At 35.5% G+C, this 25,873-nt stretch overlaps 1 protein-coding gene and 1 long non-coding RNA gene across 3 annotated transcripts in view; one reads left to right on the forward strand and one right to left on the reverse strand.

The window, feature by feature from the left end:
- The window catches only part of LOC140521033 (uncharacterized), a 39,022-nt gene extending 35,651 nt beyond the window's left edge, over positions 1-3,371 (forward strand). The window contains exon 4 of the long non-coding RNA XR_011972761.1: positions 1,411-3,371. This is a non-coding gene — a long non-coding RNA (uncharacterized lncRNA). The remainder of the gene's footprint in view (positions 1-1,410) is intronic.
- Positions 3,372-23,019: 19,648 nt separating this feature from the next.
- FOXN2 (forkhead box N2) overlaps positions 23,020-25,873 on the reverse strand; it is a 64,428-nt gene continuing 61,574 nt past the window's right edge. For both annotated transcript variants that reach the window (XM_072635648.1, XM_072635649.1), the window contains exons 5-6: positions 24,196-24,264; positions 23,020-23,644 (exon numbers count right to left, since the gene is read on the reverse strand). In XM_072635648.1, coding sequence (XP_072491749.1) covers positions 23,127-23,644; positions 24,196-24,264 — 587 coding nt within the window. In that variant the 3' untranslated portion in view covers positions 23,020-23,126. The remainder of the gene's footprint in view (positions 23,645-24,195; positions 24,265-25,873) is intronic.

Here is a 25,873-nt window from a genome sequence, read left to right on the forward strand (position 1 = left end):
TATATGCAGTCAGTGTTCCACACTTATGGTCTCCCATCTGTGCAAAGACTGGGAGGAAAAGGTCTTCTCATATCTCTTCTTTAGGACTGTTTTTGGTCATTATAATCATGCAACATTCAGTTTGGAATGTTTGTTAGTCTTCTTGTTTCCATTTTCATTTCTGTAGTCATTACATATACATATATATATATATATATATACATATATATATATATATACACATACACACACATACACACACATAATATAATCTTCCTGTTTTGGCTTACTTCACTTTGGAACAGTTCATATAACTCTTTCCACAAGTCTTTGTATTCATCATATTTATCATTTCACACAGATAAGAACATTCTGGTATTGTACTATCACAATTTCTTTAATTATTCCCTAATCAATGAATATCTACTTTGCTTCCAGGTCTTGGCTACCACAAAAGTGCTGTGATATGAGTGTTTCAGTCACTTTCTGACATAATTCCAAATTGTTTCCCAGAATGATTGCACTAATTCATAGTTCCACCAACAAATGGCATTAGTATTCCTGTCTTCACAATCTTTTTCCAAAATTGGCTATTCCTACTATCAATTTCCTACCGTGAGAACAGAAACCCCAAGATTGTTTTGATTAGCATTTATCTCATTATGAGTGAATTGGAGCATTTTTTCAAATGGTTTTCAAAGATTTACAATTCTTTTTAGTACTGTTTCCTTCATATCCTTTTATCACTTATCTACTAGGCAACGGCTTTTGCTTTTGGTATTATTTTGGTTTTCTTATATGATACTCTTGTCAAATATGTTTGATACAAAGGTTTTTTCCCAGCCAACTTCTTCCCCTCTTATCCTAGTTGCATTAATTTTGTCCATGCAAAAGTTTTACAATTTCATATAATTGAAATTATGTTTTATCTCTATTCATTCCTCATGCTTACAATGAGCATGGATTGATCATGTTCTCCTTTTAAATGGAAAACCTTATGAATAGTTCAGGCTTGAACCCCAGATTACATTTGCATGGGCTGATGCAGACTAAAATGAGCAGAACCAGAACAATTTACACAATTATAATCACATTGTACAGACAACTTTGAAAAACTGAAGAACTCTATCGATGCAAGAACCAACCAAGCTTCCAGAGGAATATATAAAACAGTCTGCTTTAGTCTATGCCCTCAAGAAACTTACATTCTATTAGGAGAAAACAACATAGACACAGGAAAGTAATTTTTGAGGTTGGGAGAAGACATCAGCAACGAGAGATCAAGACAGGCTTTCTTATAGGGGTGGAATCTGACCTAACCTTGAAGGAAGTTAGAGATTCAATGAAGCAGAAGTAAGTTGGGTGTATATAATATAGTGCCTGTCACATATCAAGTGCATAACACACATTTTATCTATATATTTTTTCCAGGTATCATGGATAGCTGATACAAGGCATGGTGACAGCTGATATCCCCTCCCCCACCTGATGAGATTAGAGGATGGATATATAACAAAGAACATGTCCCTTTCAGACTTGAAGTGAAAGTTATCAAATTTGCCAACTTAATAGTCCCAGAAAGAAGGGGCCTTTGAAATTAAAATAACTGCTTCTCAGTATAAACTGAGAAGGATGTTTTTTCTTCTTTAGGCTGCTCTTTTGTGTTAGTCTTAAGTGGTCACTATGTCTATTCCCCTATGGAGTTATCCACAAGATAGAAAGGAGACTTGACAACTTTCTCCCTAGTCTGTCTGCAATAGGGTTTCATTGTATAATTTAAAATTTAAAGTAAAACTGTAAAATTTAAAATAAAAGAACAGCAGAAATGCCAAATTCAAGTATAAAAACAACACCTTTAAAAATCAAATGTTTCACTTTTGCATTATCTACCACTATTCCCTTCCTCAACCATATAGCAAAACCTTATTAATTCACACATGGGGAGATAATGATGCCTGAATTCTAATATACATAAATGAACTTTTCTAACTCCCAAACTGTCTGATACATTTGATGTTGTTTAGTCATTCACACCCTTCTATCCTCTACTATCTCTCAAAGTTTGCCCAAGTTCATGTTCATTATTTCCATGACACTATCTGATCTCATCCTCTGCCATCCCCTTTTCCTTTTGCCTTCAATCTTTCCCAACATGAGGGTCTTTTCCAAAGAGCCTCATCTTCTTATTATGTGGCCAAAGTACTTAAGCTTTAGCTTTAGTATTTCACCATGCAGTGATTAACCTGAATTTCTTTAAATATTGACTGATTTGAACCTTTTAGTTTCCCAAAGACCCTCAAAATTCCTCTCCAGCACCAAAATTCAAAAGCGTCAATTCTGCAGTGCACAGCTTTCCTTGTAGTCCAACTCTCACACTCACACAATGCTACTGAAAAAAAACAAAGCTTTGAATATAAGGACCTTTGTTGGCAAGGTGATGTCTCTGCTTTTTAGTATGCTTTCCAGATTTGCCATAGCTTTCCTTCCAAGGAGCAAGCATCTTTTTAATTTCATGGTTGCGGTCACCACCTGCAGTGATCTTTGAGCTCAAGAATATAAAATCTAGCATGATTCCCTTTTCTTCTCCCTCTATTTGCCAGGAAGTGATGGGTTCAATTGCCAAAGATTTTAGGTTTTGTTTTTTTTTTAATGTTAAGCTTCAAGCCAGCTTTTACACCCTCCTGTTTCACCTTTATCAAGAGGCTTCTTAATTCTTCCTCACTTTCTGCCATCAGATTGTATCTCAGATTGTTAATATTTATTTCAGCAACCTTAATTCCAGGTTCTGATTCATCCAGCTTGATATTTCACAGGATGTACTCTGCGTATAAATTGGATAAATAAGGTGACAATATATAGCTTTGTTGTATTCCTTTTCAAATCTTAAATCAGTTTTTCCATGTTTGGTTCTTATTGTTGCTTCTTACACTGAATACAGTTTCCTCAGGAGATAAATAAGATGATCTGGTACTCTCATCTCTTTGAAGATTTGACACATTTTACTGTGGTCTACAGAGTCAAAGGCTTTAGTGTAGTCAATTAAGCAGAAATAGGTGTTTTTCTGGAACTCCCTTGCTTTCTCCATAATACAGTGAATGTTGGCAATTTGGGCTCTAGTTCAGTAATTTCCCACATTCCTTGGTATTGTTCTTCTTTGGAATTATTTGAACTCTCCATTAAGACCCATCCATCCTAAGTAAACTTGCATGACATAGCTCATAGTTTCATTGATCCACGCAAGCCCTTTGACGCAAGGTAGTGATGGAGTGGGCAGAGGGATATCATAGACAATCAATAAATGCTTGTTGCTTGATTCTAAAAACAATTGGAACTAAGCCAAACGTAGTGGATATGCTGAATGAGTTGTAATAAGCATGTGTGAAATTGCCTAACGTCCTTTTTACAATATTGTTTCTCTTGTCTATTTATTCTAGCAGTCCTTTCCTATACAGGGCAAAGTTAAACTTTAGGTAAACTCATGCTTAAATGACCACACATTCTAAATTGTAGGCATGTAAATTAATGAAGTATTTAATTACTTCTAACAAATCAATCAACCAGTAAACATTTATTTAGTGCCTACTTAATGTACCAGGCACTGACTCTTCCAAAGCTCTTCCAGAAACAACTACTCTTAGCAAAACTCCCTAAGAATTCAATTTCATATTCTTCTCCCATCCTCAACTGAGCAATATTTTCACCTAAGAAACTGTCCATACATGCTTATCATCAGACCTACAGTAATAACTCAAGCATTATCAATTTACCTGTCTATACCAACTTGAATTTAAAAACACACACACACACACACACACACACACAAAAGTTGTTTCTCCTGAATAAGGTGGGAAGGAAGAGGATGAAGAGAATATTTTTCTTCAGTTGGGCCAAAACAAAATGGAAATGTGAACCTTTTTTTGATCAGAATCGTAAGTAATTAAAACTACCTGGTACAAGTTCCACTAAGGAGAGAGTTATGCAGCTGTCCAAAAATGGGAGAAGGGTTAGTGTTTCAGAGCATATTCGAATCTTGGATGCATTTGCACTAGGAGGTAGGGGCCTGTTATTCAGGGTCCTAGCCTCTCATCCAAATGCGGTTGGAATGGATAAGACAGTTCTGCCACAGCAACAAGACCTTGGAGTGGGGGTGGATTGCTGGCTTTGTCTCCAGAGTACCTTGAAGCAACCTCACTGGTGCCCCTTCTTTACGGAAGCACACCCCCCCCTCCTCACAAGATGTCAGCAACCTAGGACAAAAATTCTTTCATTCCTTGCCATTTATGGCTCTGTCTTTGATAGACAGATTTGTTCTCTCAAACTTGCCGCTGCCAATCTATTCTTAGTAGACACGTGTGTTGTCTTTATCCTTTGCTTATGCAAGATAAAAATCGCTCAGGCTTAGCAATGGAGTTTGAAATCTGCAATGGTTGAAATGCATTATTTTCAACTCTGAAATGAAAGGCACTCAAGAAATGTATGGAAGCCTTTTAATTCACAGTAAGAACAATGTTGGTTATTAAAATTGGAAACATCAGTGCCACAAATGCTCTTAGCCAGCTTTTAAGAAGTGATGTATGTATGTATCTCAGCAGACACACTGCAAGCTGCTTATAAGTTCAAGTAAAAGCAGAGCCATATATATACATATATATGTAATTAACAAGGACTGTCTCCACAACTGCTTTTCAACGAGACTTTAGGAAAGATTTAATTTTCACTGCTTTTACCCACCCATGAAGGTTTGTCTTTGTTGCCACTAAGTTATATACTTTATACGGAGTCATAGACTTTGAAATAGAGCATTAATTGGAGGCAATTATCCTATTATACCAGCTGTAACTATGCTTTATACTGGTTGTTTATCAATGTTTAGTGGTGGTGCATATTTAACAAATTATTTATTATAGAATTGTGGCATAATGAATCTGTTACTAGATGTTACAATCTCATTGATAACATCTTAAATAGTTGGAATCTTCAAAGAACTAAGGTAACAATCTGTCTTCACATAATAACTAGTCTATTAAGTTGTGATTTAGAAGTCAGCAAAGTATGTAGCACAACACAATTTTTTTAAAAACCCACATATTTGTTCTTTAACCAGAAAGAGTTTTCCAACTATTGTTAAAAACTAACAAACAAAAAACCCCCACAATGTACTTTTGTGGTGCTTTTTTAACCTTCCAAATGACATGAACTTGTAACAGTGGAATCTTGCACCAAAGTCCATGGAATTGATGCCATGAGATCATCTTGTATCAGGGTTCTTTAGATACTTTGGTAACCAAACTCCTTCAATGGACCCCACAAACAACCTACCTAATAAAGAAGTTTTAAGTTACATAAAGGCAGGGACTGTCTTTTGCTTTTTGTATCCCTAGAGCTTCTCACAATGTCTCCACATTGCAGCGTTTAATAAATGTTTATTGAATGAATGCAAATTCTCTCTAGGAGATGTCAGTGTATTGTCTTTTGCTCGTGTTCATTTAGTTTCTGAAGTGGAGAACAGCAGTCCGAAGCTCTGAAAACACTTGGGACATAATGATTTGCTGGCACTAGTGCTGATTTAAGAAACACAAAGAATGAAGCTGAAAATATCCTTTAAAACCTGAAAAGGGGTGGGTTGTATGTGTGTATATGTGTATGTGTGTGTTTTAAAGGGGAAAAACATCCTCACTGAACCTTTGCTGTATATTAAAAAGAATCATCCTATGGCTATGGGTCATATAATGGAACTGTTGAATTGTATGTGTACATTCAAACTGTTCAAAGGAGTCTGGGGTTAGTCGGTCTGCTTTTGATCAACATTAAAGACACAACAAAAGAATCAAAATGCCTTGCTACGAAATCCTGAATGACTTTATCAGGCACTGCTTAGACAAAGACAGAATTACATTATTCAACATGATGTCACCTTTATCCAATCATAACCTGTCTTTTAAAAGCAGGAGAGTAACGAAGTCCCTAGAGACCATGTGAATGACAGCAGCAGCCAACGCAGCAGTCACTAGGCAACAAGAGCCAGTGAAAGGGGAGAGCTAATTTTATAACGTTTAACCCTCAAGTTGTCAAGGATCTTTATTGTAAATATAGTCAGTAATCTCCAAATATTAGCTTTTGGTCAAGGGACCTACTATTCTGAATCCAGCTATGTCATTCTCTAAAGACAAGAGTTAGAAATTTTCTTTACAAGATTTCTTGAGATATCTTGCTTTGACTAATGCTAAAAAAAATTCCATGTTTTTAAGATTATACTGGTCTACAATCTATTTGTCTATAATGTACAGTCAATACATTAGTAAATATGGCTCAGGGCAGCTAGGTGGCACAGTGGGCTTGGAATCAGGAAGACTCATCTTCATTAATTTAAATCCAACTTCAAATATTTACTAGTTATGTGACCCTGGGAAAATCACTTCACCCTGTTTGCCTCAGTTTCTCATTTGTAAAATGAGTTAGAGAAGTAAATGAGTCAGACACCACTGAAACAGCTGAACAATACTAAAAACATTGCCTAATTCTGTTTCTCATATGTATGTTTTGTCTCCTCATATATAAATTGTAAAATCCTGGAGGCCAATGACTCTATCACCTAGCATGGTAATTGGCCACATGACAAAGTCAGATCTGGGTTTAGTTTCCCTGTATTGTTCCCATTCTAAAGGTGTCAAAGGGACAGGGAGTATGTGGCTTGTGAAAACAGAGGTCAGAAAGTTTTTCAATGTTTCACTTTGTATCCAGACATCGAAAAACAGCTACTGCTTGCTTTATGGGAAATACACCAGAGGATAACATGAGGACATGCTTTAAAGTTAGAGAGGCACACACAGACTGCAAGCCTGAGGCACAGCACAAGCAGGAAGATTGTAGTGTGGGGTAACTGATTGGGGTAGGTGAGGGTGATGTTGGAGATACCAGGGAACCTCTAGTAACCATCTAAATCTAGGTTTCCTTTGGTAAGTGGACTAAAAAAAAATACTGTCCTTGGAGAAGCAAAGATAGGGGACAACTACCAGTCATATGGAGAAACTGTTAACTGTTTCCCTTTAGGACTTTGATATTGGGAAGCTGAAGGGCAGTGATGACAGTTCTTGATTGTACTCATCTGTAAGAACCCTGTTCCCATAGTGAAAGTCAAGTTGACAAAACAGATCTGAACAGAAGAGACTGTAGCTTTTGGAAAGTTGAGATTTCATACCATTTTAGGAGTGACTGGTTCAGCCACTTAGAAGTTTTAATATTATATCTTTTGATTTCAATTTCATTCAATAAATACACTTTAATTTAAAATGTAAGGCATGGGGTGGGGATGCACCCAAGGTGGTAGCGTAAAGGGAACATTTTTGCTAAGCTCTCCTAAAATTCCCTTACAAAGGGAATCTTTTTAAAGCACATTAAATTCTAAGCAACAGAGCTAACAAAAAGTCAGAGTGAGTAATTTTTCAAGTACAGGACACTTTAGGAGGACAGAAAGAGAGGTTTGAAGGACTGGGGTGCAGGATGGTCAGGAACACAGCATGGTGGAAGCAATACCAGTTGTGGGATTGTGAGGTGGTAATAGTAGCAGCAGCAGCAGCAGCAACAGGTACCAGGAGTGCTCAGCACCCAGTGACAGTATGGGGATTGAATACCTGGTTAGAAAAACATTACAGGGGATTCCTGTTCTATCACTGGAAGTTGGACTAGGCACTATCTGGCAATTCTATTTCCCATTACCAGTTCCAGGTCACATTTCTAGGGAAGAGAAGAACTCTTTCAGTCACAAAGGAGCAGGAGCCTCACTTGGATAAGGATCATAGTATAGACCAGGGTAATAATGATCATCACCTTGGAAGCACCAAAAACTTACAGGCCCCCCAGAACTAGCCAAGAAAACAGCAGGATCAAAAAGTTTGAAGCTCAAGACAGAGGTAAGTGGAGCCCAACTCTAACATAAAGTCCCAAGTCAAGAAACAGGCTAGGAAAAATGAGCAAACAACAAAAACAGGACCTGACCATAAAAATCTAATACAGTGATAGGGCAGCTTAAGATACAAACTCAGAAGAGTACAATGACTTAAAAATATCTACAAGCAAAGCCTCAAAGAAAAATGCAGATTAGACACAAGTCCAACAAGAATTCCTAGAAGAGTACAAACAAATTTAAAAATAAGAGAACTAGAGAAAATTTGGAAAGGAAATTAGAGCAATGTGAGAAAATTATGAAAAGAGAATTAATAGCTTGATAAAAGAGACTCAAAAAATACTGAAGAAAATAACTCATTTAAAAGAAAAACTGATAAAATGGTAAAAGAAGTACAAAAACTCACTATAAAAATAATTCCTTAAAAATTATAACTGATCAAGTGGAAGCTACTGATTCCATAAGACACTAAGAAACAATAAAACAAAGTCAAAAGAATGAAAACAATAGAGGAAGATATGGGAAATCTCATTAGAAGAACAACTGATTTAGAAAATAAATCGAGGAGAGATAAATTAAGAATTATTGCATTACCCAAAAGTCATGACTTTAAAAAAAAGAAGAGCCTACAAATCATATTTCAAGAAATTAAAAAAAGAAAAGTGTCCAAATATCTTAGAACCAGAGGGTAAAACATAAATTGAAAGAGTCCACCAATAATGTCCTAAAAGCAATCCCAAAGGAAAACTTCTAGGCATATTATAGCCAAATTCCAGAACTCCCAAGTGAAGAAGGAAATATTGCAAGTAGCCAGAAAGAAACAATTCAAATAATATTGAATCACAGTAAGGAACACACAAGATACAGCAGCTACTGTGTCTAAAGATGCAAAAGGTTTGGAATATGAAATTCTAGAAGGCAAAACAAGAAATCAAGAATAAGCTACCCAGCAAAATTGAATATAATCCTCTAGGGGAAAAAAATGGATATTTAATGAAATAGAGGACTTTCAGGCATTCCTGATGAAAAGCCCAAAGCTGGATAGAAAATCTGACATTCAAATACAAGATTCAAAAGAAGCATAAAAAGGTAAGCACAAGTGAGAAATCACAAGGAACGTAGTAAGGATAAACTGTTTACATGACTAAATGAGAAGATGTTATATGTAACCCCTAAGAGCTTTGTCACCATTGGAGCAGTCAGAAGGAGTCTTCTTACAAAGACAGAAGGCATGAGTGTAAGTCAACCATATTGGGATGATCTCAAAAGTAAAATGGAATGGTGAGAATGAGGAAAGGGAGAAGAGAAAAGAAGAATGGCAAAAATTATCTCACAGAAAAGAAGCATGCAAGGAAACACTTTTACAGTGGAGGAGGAAACAGGGCAGAATGGGCAACACTTGAACCTCATACTCAGCTGAACTGGCTCAAAGTAGAAAGAATATATTTTATTCTTACCCAGTAGGGAAGTAGAAGAGAAGGGGATAAGAAAAAGTAGGGGGTGATGATAAGAGGGAGGACAGATTAAGAGAAGCAGTAGTCAGAAGCAAAACAGACTTTTGAGGAGGGGACAAGACAAAAAAGAGAAGAATAAATAGAAGAGGATGGAAGGAAATATACCATTAGCAATCATAATGGTGAATGTGAATGAGATGAACTAATCTATAAAATGGAAGTGGATAGCAGAATGTATTAGAAATGAATCCAACAATATGTTGTTTATAAGAGACATACTTGAAAGAAAAAGACACACACAAAGTTAAAATAAAAGGCTGCAACAGAATCTATAGAGATAATCAGAGAAACTACATTCTGCTAAAAGGTACCATAGGCAATGAATTAATATAAACACTAAACATATATGCACCAAATGGCATAGTATCCAAATTCTTAAAGGAAAAGTTAAATGAATACAGGAAGAAATAGATAGTAAAACAATAAGGAAAAAAAAACTAACCAGCACCAGATGGATTTTCAAGCAAATTCTATCCAATATTTAAAGAACAATTAATCTCAACACTACATAAACTATTTGAAAAAAAGGGGGGGGGGAAGTAAAGAGGAGTCTTACCAAATTCCATCTATGACATAAATATAGTTTTGATTCCTAAACCTAAAGAGCAAAAACAGAAAAGGAAAACTATAGACCAGTTTTGCTAATAAACATTAATGAGAAAACTTTAAATAAAATGCTAGCAAAGAGACTATAATAACATATCACAAAGATCATACACTATGAACAAGTTAGATTTATACTAGGAATGCACAGTTAGTTCAATAGTGAAATGCAAAATAAAACATACAATGGATGTCATATTTTTTGTCTTCTCGGTGAGTTGGGGAGAAGTTGGAGGGAAAGCGACAATTTAGAATTGAAAATTTTTAAAAAAGAAACCATGTAAGAACAACACACACACACATATGTCTGTGTGTGTAGATAGATAGATAGATAGATAGATAGATAGATAGATAGATAGGTAGGTAGGTAGATAGAGGATGTGCAAATTTGGAGTACCCATCCCAAATATTCACACGGACTATCTGTGCCTAATCTGTGGTAGAGCATTCCGAGCTTGTATTGGTGTGATCAGCCACAGTCAGACACACTTAAACTTCACTTTATCATAGTGATGTCATTTTGGTCTTCTTCGAGAACGAAAGACAACAACCAACCTCTGTCTCTTTCTCATATATATATATTAGGGTAAAACAAAATTCTAATGTAGGCAAAGACTTGATCTTCTTTGTAATTAAAATATTTATATGGAATACAACTGAAAATCATAACTTATAGATCATCAAATTACATGAAATGAGTTTCTTCAGATTGAAAAAAATTATAATGTGAATGGAGAGTTTTTTGGAGCTGTGGGAAACTGGGAAAGTTAGAATCTTAACATGAATGTGAATAAACAAATCAATTATGATAATCTTCATGTTTTCTGCCCTAGACTAAATGAGATAAGATAGAATCTGGGTTGATTTCTAAAGCACTAAATGGTTGGAAGGTAGGGAATCCAAAATCTTAATCTTATGTCAACAGACATCCTGTAAATATGTGAAGCCCCTCAAGCTTATAGCACCATCTGGTGGCGCTTATATGTGTGTGTGTGTGTGTGTGTGTGTGTGTGTGCGCATGTGTGTGGTACATGTACACACACACACACACACACATATACACACATTTCATTCTGATTAGTTTTTTTTCCAATTCCACTCCTGGGAGGCACATGAGCAGAGGTTCCCAAACTTATTTGGTAGACTGCTCCCTTTCCATAAAGAAAAATACTCAGCATCCATCTAGAAATCTACTTTCTTTAAACCTTTAATGGTTTTTTGAAATTTCTGTCATTTCAAAAAAATATAAAATATTTTTAAAAAGATGCATCTTAAATTTAATAATTTATTGCAAATTTGTGAGGGTTTTTCCTGCACTGAAATTTTGATAATACAATATTATGTCAGATAACTGTTCGTATGGTACTGCAAACAATGTATTACATGCACATATTTCTGCCAATGCATGCTGGACATCTTGACAATGTGTGACATGGGGGCCTGCCAACACTTGCTTGTTAAGACCTGTTGGCAGACTTGACCACTGATCCATTATTACTTGCATTTTGTGTGTTTATTTGGAAAATAATGTAATCACTATGACTTTAATTCTGTTACACAACAGATGAAACATGTACAAATGGTTTTTCAAAATTTTTTTATCTTTTCTTCTTTCCCTATGTTTCCATCACTCCTTTATTTTTATTCAACACCCCCCCAATTGCACCCAAGGCTATTACTACTGCCCCCTTGATCATTCCAGCACCCCTGGGGTGGCATCACTTACTTGGGGAACCTCTGAACATGGTCATTGTCTGTCCATTTGCTACCTGTTTCTGTTTCAAATACCACAAGAGTTCCAATGGAAAGAAACTCTTGCTACACTAACATCTTATTTAAAAAATCCAAATTTTGTCTCCAAAGAACAAAGGGTAAATTAGGGTTTGGCCACAATTAGGCTAACAGAATGGGGAGAACTGAGTAGGGTTTGTGGCAGCAACAGTAAGAGATAATACCACTCTCAACTGTCCTGGAATATTGATCTAAAATAAATCTCATATTGGACTAGCTTATAAATTCACTATGAATTCAGATCTCTTTCTATGTGAGGTTATCAAAGGGTGGGGACACATGAAATGTTCAAGAAATCTTTGGTCACTGGTTGGCTGCGTTTCCATATAGTTTCCAAGGCTAACTCAGTTCAAGGTATTTAGATTTTTACTTCTTGCCTCTAACTTAGAGACCTCACTCTTCTATCTGCTTCCTCTCACCAAAAAGATGTCTTGGCACCTATTTTTTCCACCTCCTGAAGATGTTATTTATAATGAAAGTTGTTAGATATCAAGAGATAGGAACTGCTGTTTACTTAACATTCAAAATTTGCAATTAGGGTTTCTTCAGTTGGTGAGCATGGGATTGGTTGCTAGAACTGGACAAGTCAAATAAAATAAAGGGATTAAATAATGTTTCTAGAAGGAATCTTAGTTAAGATTTAGGCTAACCATCTCATTTTACAAATGAGAGAAAAACTCAGGAAAGTTAAGTGAAAGGTTTAAGTTATGCAGTTAGTTAGTGGCAGAACCATGATTAAGAGCCCTGGTGTCCTGATTCTCACTCAAGTGTTCTTTCCACTACAATGCTGTATTTCCTTGGAGCTTACCCTATAGCTGGGATAAACCAGAATATCACAAGGTTCTAAATTTTAAGAATATGTTGATAGAGCAAAGGTGGCCCAACTACCATTGAAACTTTAACATATATATATACATACACACACACCCCCCCACCCCCACCCACACACATATATACTGATAATTATATCTCTGTTGATGAAGACCTAACAAATTAATAAATAACTTGATATTTTAAAGTTTGCTTTGAAAACCTTTTCATTGATATTCACTGATGCCTGGTAGCAGAAGTGAGGTGGCGGTAGGGAATAACTTCTCTCTCAGATTTGGGCTTGTATATTTAAGGACTGCTACTCCATTTCGGTTCTGAGTCCACAATTCAGACTTTTTATCCCATCTTTTCCCTTTCCCTGGGCAATCTTCCAGGGCTTTGAAATCACATCTTTAAACTGAAGCAACAAGTTAGAAATCTATGACTGGGAATATTCACCCTAAAAGATGAAGCAGAAATAGCACTGGATTTGGAGATAAGACCTGAGTTCTCCAAGGGAGAGAGGACCTTGGACAAATCATTTTATCTCCTGTGGCTTCAGTCTTGTTACCAACAAAATGAGAGGGTAGAATGGAAGGAACTTCTGGAGTTCCTTTAAGCTCTAAATCCTATGAATACTCTCCAGTCAAGATGGCAGCCTGAATAGGAAGCAGATTATTCAGCTCCCACATACCACCTCCAGCAAAACCCTGATGTTCACACAAGACCAAAAGATGATCAAAAAATCTCATGAAAAACTACAGTGACTATTTTCATCCCAGAATTGCACCAAAAGTTAGCCAGAAGTTCATGGGCAAGAGGAAGTAACGGCCAGTGCAGGGTAGCCTCTTAGTGCAACTAGAGATAGGACATGTGTGGTTATCAAGGCTTTGTATCCTAAGAATGCAAAAAGAGAGGGTTTTTCTTCAAAAGTTCCAGGGTAAAGACCCCAGAAGTCCAGGCATAGCCAAGTACCAGGCATTCTGAGGTCCCTAACGCTCTGTCCTGAGACATTAAAGGACCAGGAAGTTCAGTACTCTGAACATTGCCTAGTATGTGCCAGGCATTGTGTTTAACATTTTACAAATATTATCACATGTGATCCTCACGACAACCCTGGGAGGTAGGGGGCATTATCATCCCCATTTTACAGTACAAGAAACTAGGGCAAACACAGGTAAAGGGACTTACCCACAGTCACACAGCTAATAAGTTTCTGAGACCAGATTTGAATTCAGGTCTTCATGATTCCAGGCCCAGCATGCACCATTTAGCTGTTCCTAGGCAGTAGTATCAAAAATTATTACAGATCTGCTTTAAATCATAAATAACTAGAGAAATGCAAATTAAAATAACTCTGTAATACTACCTCACATCTATCAGATTGGCAACATGACAAAAAAAGGGGTTGTGGGAAAACAGGTCCATTAATGCACTATTGGTAGCACTGTGAACCAGTCTAGTCATTAAGGAAAGGAATTTAGAGTTATGTTACCAAAGCTATTAAACTGTGGACATTCAGCAACACTTCTACTAGGTCTATGCCTCAAAACAATCAAAGAAACGATAAGGACCAATATGCACAAAAATATTTATAGCAACTCTTTTTGTAATGACAAAGATTTGGAAACTGAAGAGATTCCAATCAATTAGGGAATGGCTAAACAAGTTATGGTAAAAAATTTGATGTAATAATACTATTGTGCTGTAAGAAATGATGAAAGGGACAAGGTTAGAGAAACCAGGGAAGATTTGTATGAACTGACACAGAATGAAGTGAGTGGAATCAGAACAATGCGTACAGTAACAACAAAGACTTAGGGACTTTGATGAACACAACAACCACATACTATCCATTTCCAGAGACAGAGATGTGATGGACTCAGAATGCAGACTTGGGCATATTTTTTTTGACATGGTCAATATGGAAATTTGCTTGACCATACATGCTTGTAATGGGTTTTGTTTTTCTTGCTTTCTCAATGAGGGTTGCAGAAAAGAAAGGATGCATGCCTGAAAATAAAATAAAATTCAGAAAAAACAATCAAAGTAGGAGTTTTAAAAGGAAAAAGAAATGGATTTTCTACAAGGAATGTATGCTTCATAGATGAAATGAAGTGAAGGACAAAAATTAAATAGAAGTTCTGGGAGGAAAGAACTGGGAGAAGAAGTAGCTCACAAAAGAAACATGGTAAACTTTATCTAAGAAATGGATTTCTGAGAATTAGACTAGACCAAATAGAAATCAATAATTCCATGATATAGCAAGAAACAGAACAAAATCAAAACACTGAAAAGATATCCAATCATAAAAACAATTGACTTGTAAAACAAACGAGAATTCAAAACTCCAATTGACTCCCTGAAAACTATAATAGAAATTATAAATAAAAATTGCTCACATTTATGCATAGTGAAGACAGAAAGAATCCATAGATGAATTAAGATAGAGGTGCATATCAAGGAAAGAATGGCTACAAACAAAACCAATTTCTTGATCCTGGAGGGGGAATTAAAAGCAGTGGGGAGAGGAGAAAGAAAAACAAAGCTCTAGAATCTAAGGTGCTTTAAATTGTCTCAAACAATAGGGGAACAGCTGACTTCACATATATAATGGGTATCACATTTCTTGCCTTCTTAATGGGTATGGTAGGGAATGGAGGGAGAGAATTTAAAAGTGATAAAAGAAAAAAGTAAAAGACAAATTAAAAAAAAAAACAACCAGTACACTAATGTACTGTTTCTGGAGCTGTGAAATATTTCAACCATTCTGAAAAGCAATTTGGATGATGCCCCAAGTTACTGAACTCTGACTCAGCCATTCCTAGGACTATCAATACTCTGAAGAAATGAAAGAGGAGGAAGATCCATTTAAATAGACATCAAAACACACGTATCAATTCTTTCCACAGCAGTCAAATATTGTAAACTTAAGTGGATGCCTTCCTATTTGGTAATGGTTAAACAAATTGTGGTATGTAAATATAATGTAATGTTATTATGCTACAAGAAATAATGAAACAATTTCAAAGGAAATTGGGAAAAGCTCTAAGATGACACATAATGATGTGAGCAGAACTAGAACACTTTTTGGGGCGGAGGATGACTTTTTCAGTAAATATCTTTCTTGGTTGCAAATAAGATAGCCTAGTGTAACAGAAAGTGTGCTAGGCCTGAAGTTAGGGGCAGCTGGGTTCACATGCTGTTTCTACGATTATTAGTTGTCTGATCATGGGTAGCTCCTTCATCAATAAAGTAAGCACACATTCCTGTAGCTACTACTTTACAACGTTTCTGTGAAGATCAAGGGGTATGTTGTATATAAAACCCTTCATGAACCTTAAAAGAAATAAATATCACCTCATTATTCTTGCTTATAATAATAGCTAATATTCACAGAGCACTTACTGGGTGGGAGTTGCAAAGAAGCAGATACAGGGTCAATGTAAGAGAATGACTAGAGCTATCTAAAAGAGGTGGTCTACGTTGGCCGTTGGTGGGTTCCTCCTTATTGGAAGGCTAAATGACTCCTTGTTACGAATGTTGTAAAGAACATTTTGTTATATATTGATTGGATTAGAAGGCCTTTGAGGTTCCTTCTAAACCCTTAATATTCTGTGACTTTGTAATAGTACATTTATAAGGTTGACTTTAAAAGTGAACAAGAAAATAAGTTTTCATTCCTAATGGTTTACCATGATTTTATCCAGTCTTTTGTCGCTGTGTAAGCTTTATCACCAGATGTTTAATAAAATGTCAAATTAGGATTTCCTGGAAATCTTGGTACAAAGTTTGAACTCATAATTAACATGCATTTGAGTAAAGCTAAAAATGTATTTCCTACAGATTTTGCACAAAAAAATCCCAATCTATCCTTTCTCAGAACAGATACTCTTTAGGAAACAATCATGGAACTGACAATAACTTTTTTTCTCAAAGGACAGGTGCATTGATCTCCAATTTAAAGTAACTTAGTATTATACATCATAAGGGTACCATGTCATGAGGTTTATGTTGTTTACAAATGCTGTTGGTTACCTGAGTTCCTACTTGGACTGAGACTAATTGTTGCATTTTACATAATTATAACAAATTGGTGCTAATTATTTAGATTAATCAAGACCTTGCTACGAAGGTCACATTAAAGTAACAAAGACTCGGTAGACACTATAAAATATCTGGGAGTCTACCTGCCAAAACAAATCCAGGGACTATATGAACACAATTACAAAACATTTTTAACACAAATAAACTCAGATCTAAATAATTTGGAAAAAAAACATCAGTTGCTCATGGGTAGGCCGAGCTAATATAATAAAAATAACAATTCTAAATTAATTTACCTATTCAAACTACCAGATAATTATTTTCTAGAGTTAGAAAAAATAATATAAAAGTTCATCTGGAAGAACAAAAGGTCCAGAATATCAAGGGAACTAATGAAAAGAAATGCTAGGGAAGGTGGCTGAGCCCTACCAGACCAGATCTCAAATTGTATTATAAAGCAGCAATTATCAAAACCACTTGGTACTGGCTAAGAAATAGAGGGGTAGACCAATGGAATAGGGTAGGTACTCAAGACACAGTAGTCAATGAATATAGCAATCTACTGTTTGATAAACTCAAGAACCCCAGCTTCTGAGGTAAGAACTCACTGTCTGACAAAAATTGCTGGGAAAATTGGCTAACAGTGTGGCTGAAATTGGGCATAGACCAATGCCTGACATCATACACAAGAATAAAGTCCAAATGGATACATGATCTAGGTATAAAGACTGATACTATAAACAAAGGGAGCAAGGAATAGTGTATTTGTCAGATTTATGGAGAATGAAGACATTTTTGACTAAACAAGAGACAGAGAACATTATGAAGTGCAAAATGGATTATTTTGATTACATTAAATTGAAAAGTTTTTGCACAAACTCAATGCAACCAAAATTAGGAGGGAAGCAGAAAACTGGGAATTTTTGCTACTAGTATCTGTGATAAAGGCTTCATTTCTAAAATACATAGGGAACTCAGTCAAATTTACAAGAATACAAGTCATTCCCCAATTGATAAACAGTCAAAGGATATGAACAGGCAGTTTACCCACAAAGAAATCAAAGCTATTTATAGTCATATGAAAAAATACTCTAAATCACTATTAAAGAGATGCAAATCAGAACAACTCTGAGGTACCACATCACATCTATCAGATTGGCTAACATGACAAAACAGGAAGATGATAAATGTTGAAGAAGTGGGAGATTTGGAACACTAATTCATTATTGGTGGAGCTGTGAGTTGACCCAACTATTCTGGAGAGCAATTTGGAACTATGCCCGAAGGGCTACAAAAATGTGCATACCCTTTGACCCAGCAATACAGCTTCTAGGATTGTATCTCCAAGAGATCATAAAAAGGGAAAAGGGCTTCACATGTACAAAAATATTTATAGCAGTTCTCTTTGTGGTGGCCAAGAACTGGAAATCAAGGGGATGCCCATCAATTGGGGAATGGCTGAACAAGTTATAGGATATGAATGTAATGGAATACTATTGTGCTATAAGAAATGATGAACAGAAAGACTTCAAAGAGGCCTGGAAGGACCTATATGAACTGATGCTGAGTGAAAGGAGCAGAATCAAGAGAACTTTGTTTACAATAACAGCCACTGTGTGCAAGGAATTTTTCTGGTAGACTTAGCCCTTCAGAGCAAGGTAAGGACCTAAAAAATTCCCAATGGCCTTGAGGCAAAATGCCTTCCACATTCAGAGAAAGAAATATGGAATCGGATCGCAGAATGAAGCAGACCATTTTTTCTTGTGTTATGTTTTGATGGTTTCTCCCATTCATTTTAATTCTTCCTTGCAATATGACTAAAGTGAAAATGTATTTAATAAGAATGTATGTGTAGAACTCATACAAGATTGCACACCGTTTCAGGGAAGAAGGTGAGAGGGAGGAGGGGGATAAAACTCAAGATATATGGAAGTGACTGTAGAAAACTAAAAACAAATAATATTAAAAAAAAATAAACAAAGACTTAGTTGAAAATAATAATAGTAGATTCATATCTTGTAATGGCTATTCAGAATATTCTAATTTAGGTTTATAAGATGGCAGTGCATGTGGAATCTAGCTCAGGATATCATGGATTTTGTATATTATATACAGAAATATTCCATAGCCAAGGTGCAATGAAATTGATACTTTGTAGGCCAATAGTAATTATTTTTTAATTGATAATATCTGTATTATTATAAGTAATTCTACTGCATTCATTAAGTTTCTAGAAGTTTCCATGTGTAGCTAGTGCTTCTGGAGCTGGGTTTTTTTTTGGGGGGGGTGGTTAATGAGTATTATAAAAGAAACATAGCTCATCTTGTAGAACAGGATTGATTTTGATTAGCTAACATTACTTCCATCAGTGGTCTATGAGAAATAACACAGGAACAAGAACATCTTTCTATAAATAAAAGAACTGAAATCACTTTACAATGACATTTGAACAGTATTATTTCTTTTTCAAAGCAACAGAGATAACTCATGCATTTATTAAGCACATTCTATGTGTCAGTCCCTGTGGTAAGTGCTGGTGATGCAAATAAGTAAGTAAGACAGCCCCTCTCTTCAATACGCTTATTCTTAAAAAATAAAACAAAACACTGTATTAAGTTCTTTTGTTCCTATATCAGTTAAATTTCTTTCCATATGCCTCCCAGAGAGACATCACATATAACAATTTTTTAAAAGACAAAAAGAGGTGAAAAAAGTTGGCAAAATTAATCAAGATATTTCCCCAAACCCCTGAAAGTTTATGTACTATTCTACAACCAGGGATTTCTTGCCTTCCTGCTGGTAGGGGGTGGGGAAAGGATAGTCTTCTCACATTTCATTTTTAGGGTCATAGCATTATTTTTCAAGATGTGATTCCAATATTGCTATCAGAACAAGATACTGCAACAGTATACCATCTCTACTCCCAGAGAAAAAAGCAAACACAAATGTTATAAAACAAAGTTTATTCTGCAATACTTTATCATAATGAATTGCATCTCTTTGGTAAAAATAAACTTTATAAACATTTTAATTAACAGAGATTAGATACAAAAACTAAACATTTTGTAAATTGTTTGTAAAATGAGCAAAAGATTTGGAACTGAAAACAGGTTCACTCATAACTGGTCATCTACTGGCAGAGTTATTCTACAGTCCAGGACATTCCTTATGCTACATTTGAAAACAGGATTAAGGGATAGTGTAACTCAAATTGCTTTTCTACATCTTTAAATAAATAATAATTAAAATGACTTGGCAATTGTAAATTGTTTCATATCACTATATGATGGCAACATAATACTTTAAAATTAAGTACTTCAGCTGAATAGAACCATACATTTATATTTTAAAAAAAAGTTTTGATAATGCTGGCACTGGCAGTTAGATACAAAGAATGTGCTTAAAAATAATGGCAGGTACAATGCTTAAAATATTCTACTTTTCCTGTCAATAAATATTTGACTACATCATTATTAACAAATTTGAGCAAGTTTTGCTTTAACCAAAGCTTTCCCTTTCCAGCCTAACAAAGGACTCTAGAGAAGTTGCAAACCAGAAAGCCTCAAAACTTCAACAAATTTTATGGTCTCCACAAAATGTCAAAAAGTTGCTGTGGAATTCAAGACAATAAATAGTCTTTAGAGCTCAGTGAAGTCTCCACATTTGCTGCTTAAACTGGCAGGAAAGACCTCCCGGTCCACCAAGTCTCTGACACATTCTTCCAGAAACACCTCCTCCTACCTTTGAATTCCTGCTAAAATACAATTTAGTTGACCATTTGGTATGAACCCTTTACATAATATCATGAAAAGTAGCCCAAAAAGAGAAAGGAAAAAGGGGAAAAAAGTAAGCAAAGGAAAAAATTATGCCCCCTCCCCCCATTCTGATTACATTAGGTTTATACTATACACAAAAAAAAATTCTTTAACTTAAGACAAGCCATGCTAGATATGAGAGGGATAGGAAAAGCTCAATGTTACAAAGCTGGAGAAAAAAGGAGATGATTCACTACAAGAAATGCCTTCTATATATATGGAAAGGCTGTGTTCTTTCTCTGTAGGTGAAAAATTAAATGAAAATATAACTTTTGGTAAGACATTGCACATGCAAATTAATATGTGTGTATATATACATATACATATGTGTATATATGTATATATTTAGAAGACACTGATTTCTATTTGGGATAAGAAAAATGAATACTAACTATGGCAAGTAAAAAAATTTAATAGGGGAACATTATATGGATCAGTACCAATTTCAATACTATTTCTATTATTTTGATATATGGCAAATTATTGAAAATTAAACTGAAACTATGGTTTTTAGCCACAATGACAAAATTCCATTGTGACAAACTCCCTGGGACATTTAAGTGGTTGTAGAACTTTGTCATAAATAGATTGCTAGACATCATGTACCCAGTCTCTTGGGCCTAGCCATGAAAGACAGCTAACTTCCCAATCTTACCAAGTAAAAAGCCCTATTTTGAACCTAACAGGAGAAAGAGTACATTGTAAAAACTGTGGTAATAAGCACTTGTGTTATATTTACTACCTAACAGTTACTAACTAGGGATACTAATGTCCTCTGATAACTGCATCATATATGATAAAATAAAAAATACTCTAAGAAATATAACCTCGTTGTGCTTAAGAGCCATTTTTCATGAACAATAAATAAAATGACTACCTCCACACTCCCACTAATTCTACTAACAAGGCTGAGTAGGCCCATTTATTACTAAAATAGGTGACATTAACACAGAACAGAGAACATTTAACATTACATATCCCTGCTTAAGGTTTCTGTGAAAGAAAGATATTTATTATTAACATGCATTTTATTTGAAAATTATGCCCAAACAAATTTTAAAAATTAAACAAGAGGGTTGTTTTATCCCTTTTTACAGTCCTAAGAGCTTGAAATTATTTGAAAGCATCAAGGCAACATCATCCTGACAAGGCAGGAAGGGGAAGGAAGTTTTTCTGGGGAAAAAGACAGTCTTACAGGGAAAATCTTAAATAAAAAGGAGATGACAGAGGACAAGGATAAATTTTTAAAAGATTTCCTTCCAAAAGCCCAGAGTGGGAAAAATTTCATTTAATGAATACTGAGTTTACCTCAAATTCCTCGATTTGTTTTGAAGAACTATAACTTCAAACCTAGAAATGTAAGTAGAATTATTCAAATAATACTTAATCACTTCAGCCAATGAATTCGTTATTAGAAGCAGTAATATCTATTAGTTAAAGATTAATGGCACATTTGGATATTATACTGCTTTTTCCAAAGGGGTTTAATTTTTCTAATTCTGAAATATCAAGATTATGCTTATTTTACCCTGGGTTTGGATAGATTTTCCAAAATTACCTGTCATTACTTAACTGTAAACATTCAAAACTTTTATTCATATAGACTATGTGTTCCTAAAGAGCAAGTATTGCTTTCTTTTTTTGTCTTTATATCTCTAGTGCCTGGCACATAGTAGGTATTTAATTGCTGAACTGAACCAAATTCTAGATCACACTCCATTCAAATTATAATGATTATAACTTGTAATTATAACTGTTCCTGTGGAAACAAGAAAATATAAGGAAGAGAAGAGAATCTCTCATTGCAAAGGTCTGCCAAAAATGAAGATTAATACATGCTATCATCTCACTGGCTATCTGCCATACAAAGAGAACTTAATGATCAACAGAGAACTGACCAACTAATTATTGATTTAAAGCACTTCGGAATAAGCAAAAGTGCCCCCAAAAAAGTCTATATAATAATATCTTAGATAAGCCAAAGAATTTCAAAAGATGATGTTGTAAGAGACATGGAGTGGACTTAGAAATTACATTAAAAATCAAGTTTTCCCATCTTCTACTTGTATAAGCAGAACTTTCTAGCAATCATTCCAGTTTAGCTATTAAGATCTTTTCACATTTAACTTTTTTCCCCACTGGGTTCATGTATGTCTCAACCAGCATTCACTAAAAAATATAGTCTACATTGGTGAATAAAATAGGTAAATTGCGTAAATGGGAAATATCATTGTTATCCAATTCATCCACTGTATTCAGTGGTTTAAAAAGAATTGAAAAACTGCTATATTGAGTGGCTAGTTATCCCATTTTGCTACATCAACAGAAGATATTTATGCGGGAAAGATTTTATCTACAATCTTAAGAGGGAGCCTGAGTATTTCTCTGTGGAAGTTCTCCAAATCTCTGAATCAATGATTAGAAAAAGTATGCTATTAGCACTTCAATCATGCATTGATTGGCCCAACTTTAGGTAAGCATGACCCTAATTGCAGTGATTAAAAAAAAAGTGTAAAGGAAAAAAAAGGTAATTAGCACACCCCCCCCCAGCCCCCACCCTACCTCCCAGCTAAAGAAGTCCATTATGGCTTTGATCTCCCTTGCGAAGAGAAAGTAGAAGAGTATTGCCACATTAAAAAAAAAAAATCACACTATCTGGTATTACTATTTCCTTCTTTGCTTTTGGATCTTTGCAGTACTTATTAGGGAACCCAGACATGTGCGGATTCCAGCAAGATGCAGCAGAGATCCAGCAGCCTCTTTGAGCTCCTCATCAATTTCCTGACATGACTCTCTTTTAGGCTTCTTGATAGGCGGGTCTTTGTCAGAGGTATTTGCACAAGGCTGGGATACGTAGCCACTGTCTCCAAGAGGGTCATCTTCATACTCTATGTCTGTATCTTCTTCACTGTGAAACCCTTCACTTCCATCACTTCCTGCAAGGTTATTCTTTGGGATAAACTCATACACCTCATCGACAGAAGATAAGGAAGACACGCTGGATCTGGATGCACAACGCTGCGTTGCTATGCTGCTCGCGCTATAATTGTGATCCTCCTTTGGATCAATATTGTTGACTGCAGAATCACTCTCTTGTAAATTTATGGCACTGGGATGGCTGAATGCACTAACAAAACTCCTTTTCTTTTGTAAAGCCGATTTGAGTGGCAGGGGCTTCTCACCTGCATAAAATGAAGTTCAGTCAATGAATAAAAGATTTACCTCAACATGAAGTTACTTATATAGATGATTTTCTTGTTGAGACAATTATACAACTACCTTGGATTTACACAGGATCTTTCTTCAGCACCTATAGGTTATCTAAAATTGTAATTCATCTTCTCAAAATGCCGGTTATTTCACCATTTATTAGTATAACTGAAAAATTCAGCTAAACATAGTATAAAAGGCACTAGATGTTGGATTCAAAGGATCTGGGTTTGTTAGTGTGGCTCCACTACATGTAACCTTCCTTGCACGGGTGAGTCATTGGCCCAACTTTCTGGGTTTTAGTTTTCTCAAATGAAAAAGGTGTGGGACAAAGGTGATTTCTAGTTCTAAATCCTTTGACCTATAATAAAATTAATTCTGCAAGCAAACACAGCTCACTTTAACCAAGAACAGAGAGCAACAGAAATCTAAGGTCATAAAATAAAACTATTAAATACTCTACATTCTAATTAAAAACATTCAAAAGTCCAAAATGTTTTACAGTAAAAAAATTATTTCTTACATTCTAAAATTCCTTGTTCAATAGATGTATTTAAAAGCATCATTGCAGTGGCTGCATCAATATCAGATTCTGTAATGAGAAAAGTTAATATTAATAACATTTTAGAAATTTTATTAAAAGAGTATCTTTTAAAAATGTAACACTTGCATTTATAAATTTCAAACTACTGAAGTCTGTGTTTAAAACTTTACTACTGCTCTCTGATCACAGCTGACCAAACTACAAAGTATCAGCTTTCAAGCTTCCAGCTTTGGAGAAAGCAAGGGACACAAGTTCAAGAATTAACTAGTGCAAACCTCACTGCTCAAACAGCCAAGTGTGTAAAACAAATGAAGTTGTCCATGATAGCCTTTTGTTATGAATAATGTTCTTACCCACAAATACTAAAATTATTTAAGGACCTGAGGTCAAATCCCAACTTGAGCACTCAGTGGCTCTGTATCCTTGGGCTAGTTAATCTTCCTGAAGCTCAATTTCCACATCTTTAAGATGGAAGTCGTGACATTTACTTCACAAGGTTTTTGTTGTTCAGTCATTTTCAGTCATGCCCAACTCTTTCTGATCCCATTTGGTTGTTTTGGGTGTTTTTTTTGCAAAGACTCTAGAATGGTATGCCATTTCCTTCTCTAGCTCATTTTATAGATGAGGTAAACAGGATTAACTAACTTAGAGCTAGTAAGTGTCTGAGGCCGTATCTGACCTCAGAAAGATGAGTTCCTTATTCCAAGAATAGCACTCTACTCACTGTGCCACCTAGCAGTCCACATGGTGGTGAGGCTCAAATGTGATCATACATGTAAACAGCTGGCATACTTAATATGGTGTACAAATCTCAGGTATTATAAGCATCACATATCAGCTATAATGGCTACGCAAAAAGAGACAATTAACTAGCAATCACTAAATGCTTACTATGTATGTGCCAGACACCTGCTAAAGACTGGGTCCTCAAAGAGCTAACATTCAATAATGTGTACAGAAATAGGTACATGCAAGACACATAAATAACAGATGGAGAAGAAAAGCCAAAGAAGAAAAGCAAATACATAGGAAATACAACTGGTCAACAAATCCTTTATAAAGCCATAAGATAAAAAGTGACAATATAAAAAACATTAGCTCAACGGCAATATCTTCTCACATAATTTACAAATGTAGTTTTCTGTAGGAGCATACATAAATGATAAATTATTGCAAAATTAGTTGTCTCCATAAGAGAGAATGCTATTATGATCTTTGGCCTATTGAGGTGTTCACTGAAACATCTGTTTAGTGCCTATTATGTGTAAGGTATTATTCTAGGTGCTAAGGATTACAAATACGAGAGTTTATAAAGGCATGTGTATACAACAGGACAGAGAATGGAGTTAAGTACAAGTACATGTAAAGCGCTAGTACATTCACATCAAAGAGCTGCCGTGACACTGAGAGAGGACTGCCCCATGGTTAGTGAGGCACGGCAGCGAAGGTGAAGGTACTCCAGATCACTGAAATGAGGGCATTCCCTGAACTGTCTAGTAAGAAAGGAGGAATAAGAAGTAGGGATCTAGGAAACCTAACTCTAATTGTGCCACAGCATGAAATCAGCTGGGATGGGAGATGTCTGGTCTCCAAGGCAGTAAAGCCTTAGCAAACAAGCATTCTAAGGATGAGGGACCAGTCAAACTTAGTTTTATCA

Source organism: Notamacropus eugenii, chromosome 1 (assembly GCF_028372415.1).
Source record: "Notamacropus eugenii isolate mMacEug1 chromosome 1, mMacEug1.pri_v2, whole genome shotgun sequence".
Classification (NCBI taxonomy): Eukaryota; Metazoa; Chordata; class Mammalia; order Diprotodontia; family Macropodidae; genus Notamacropus; species Notamacropus eugenii.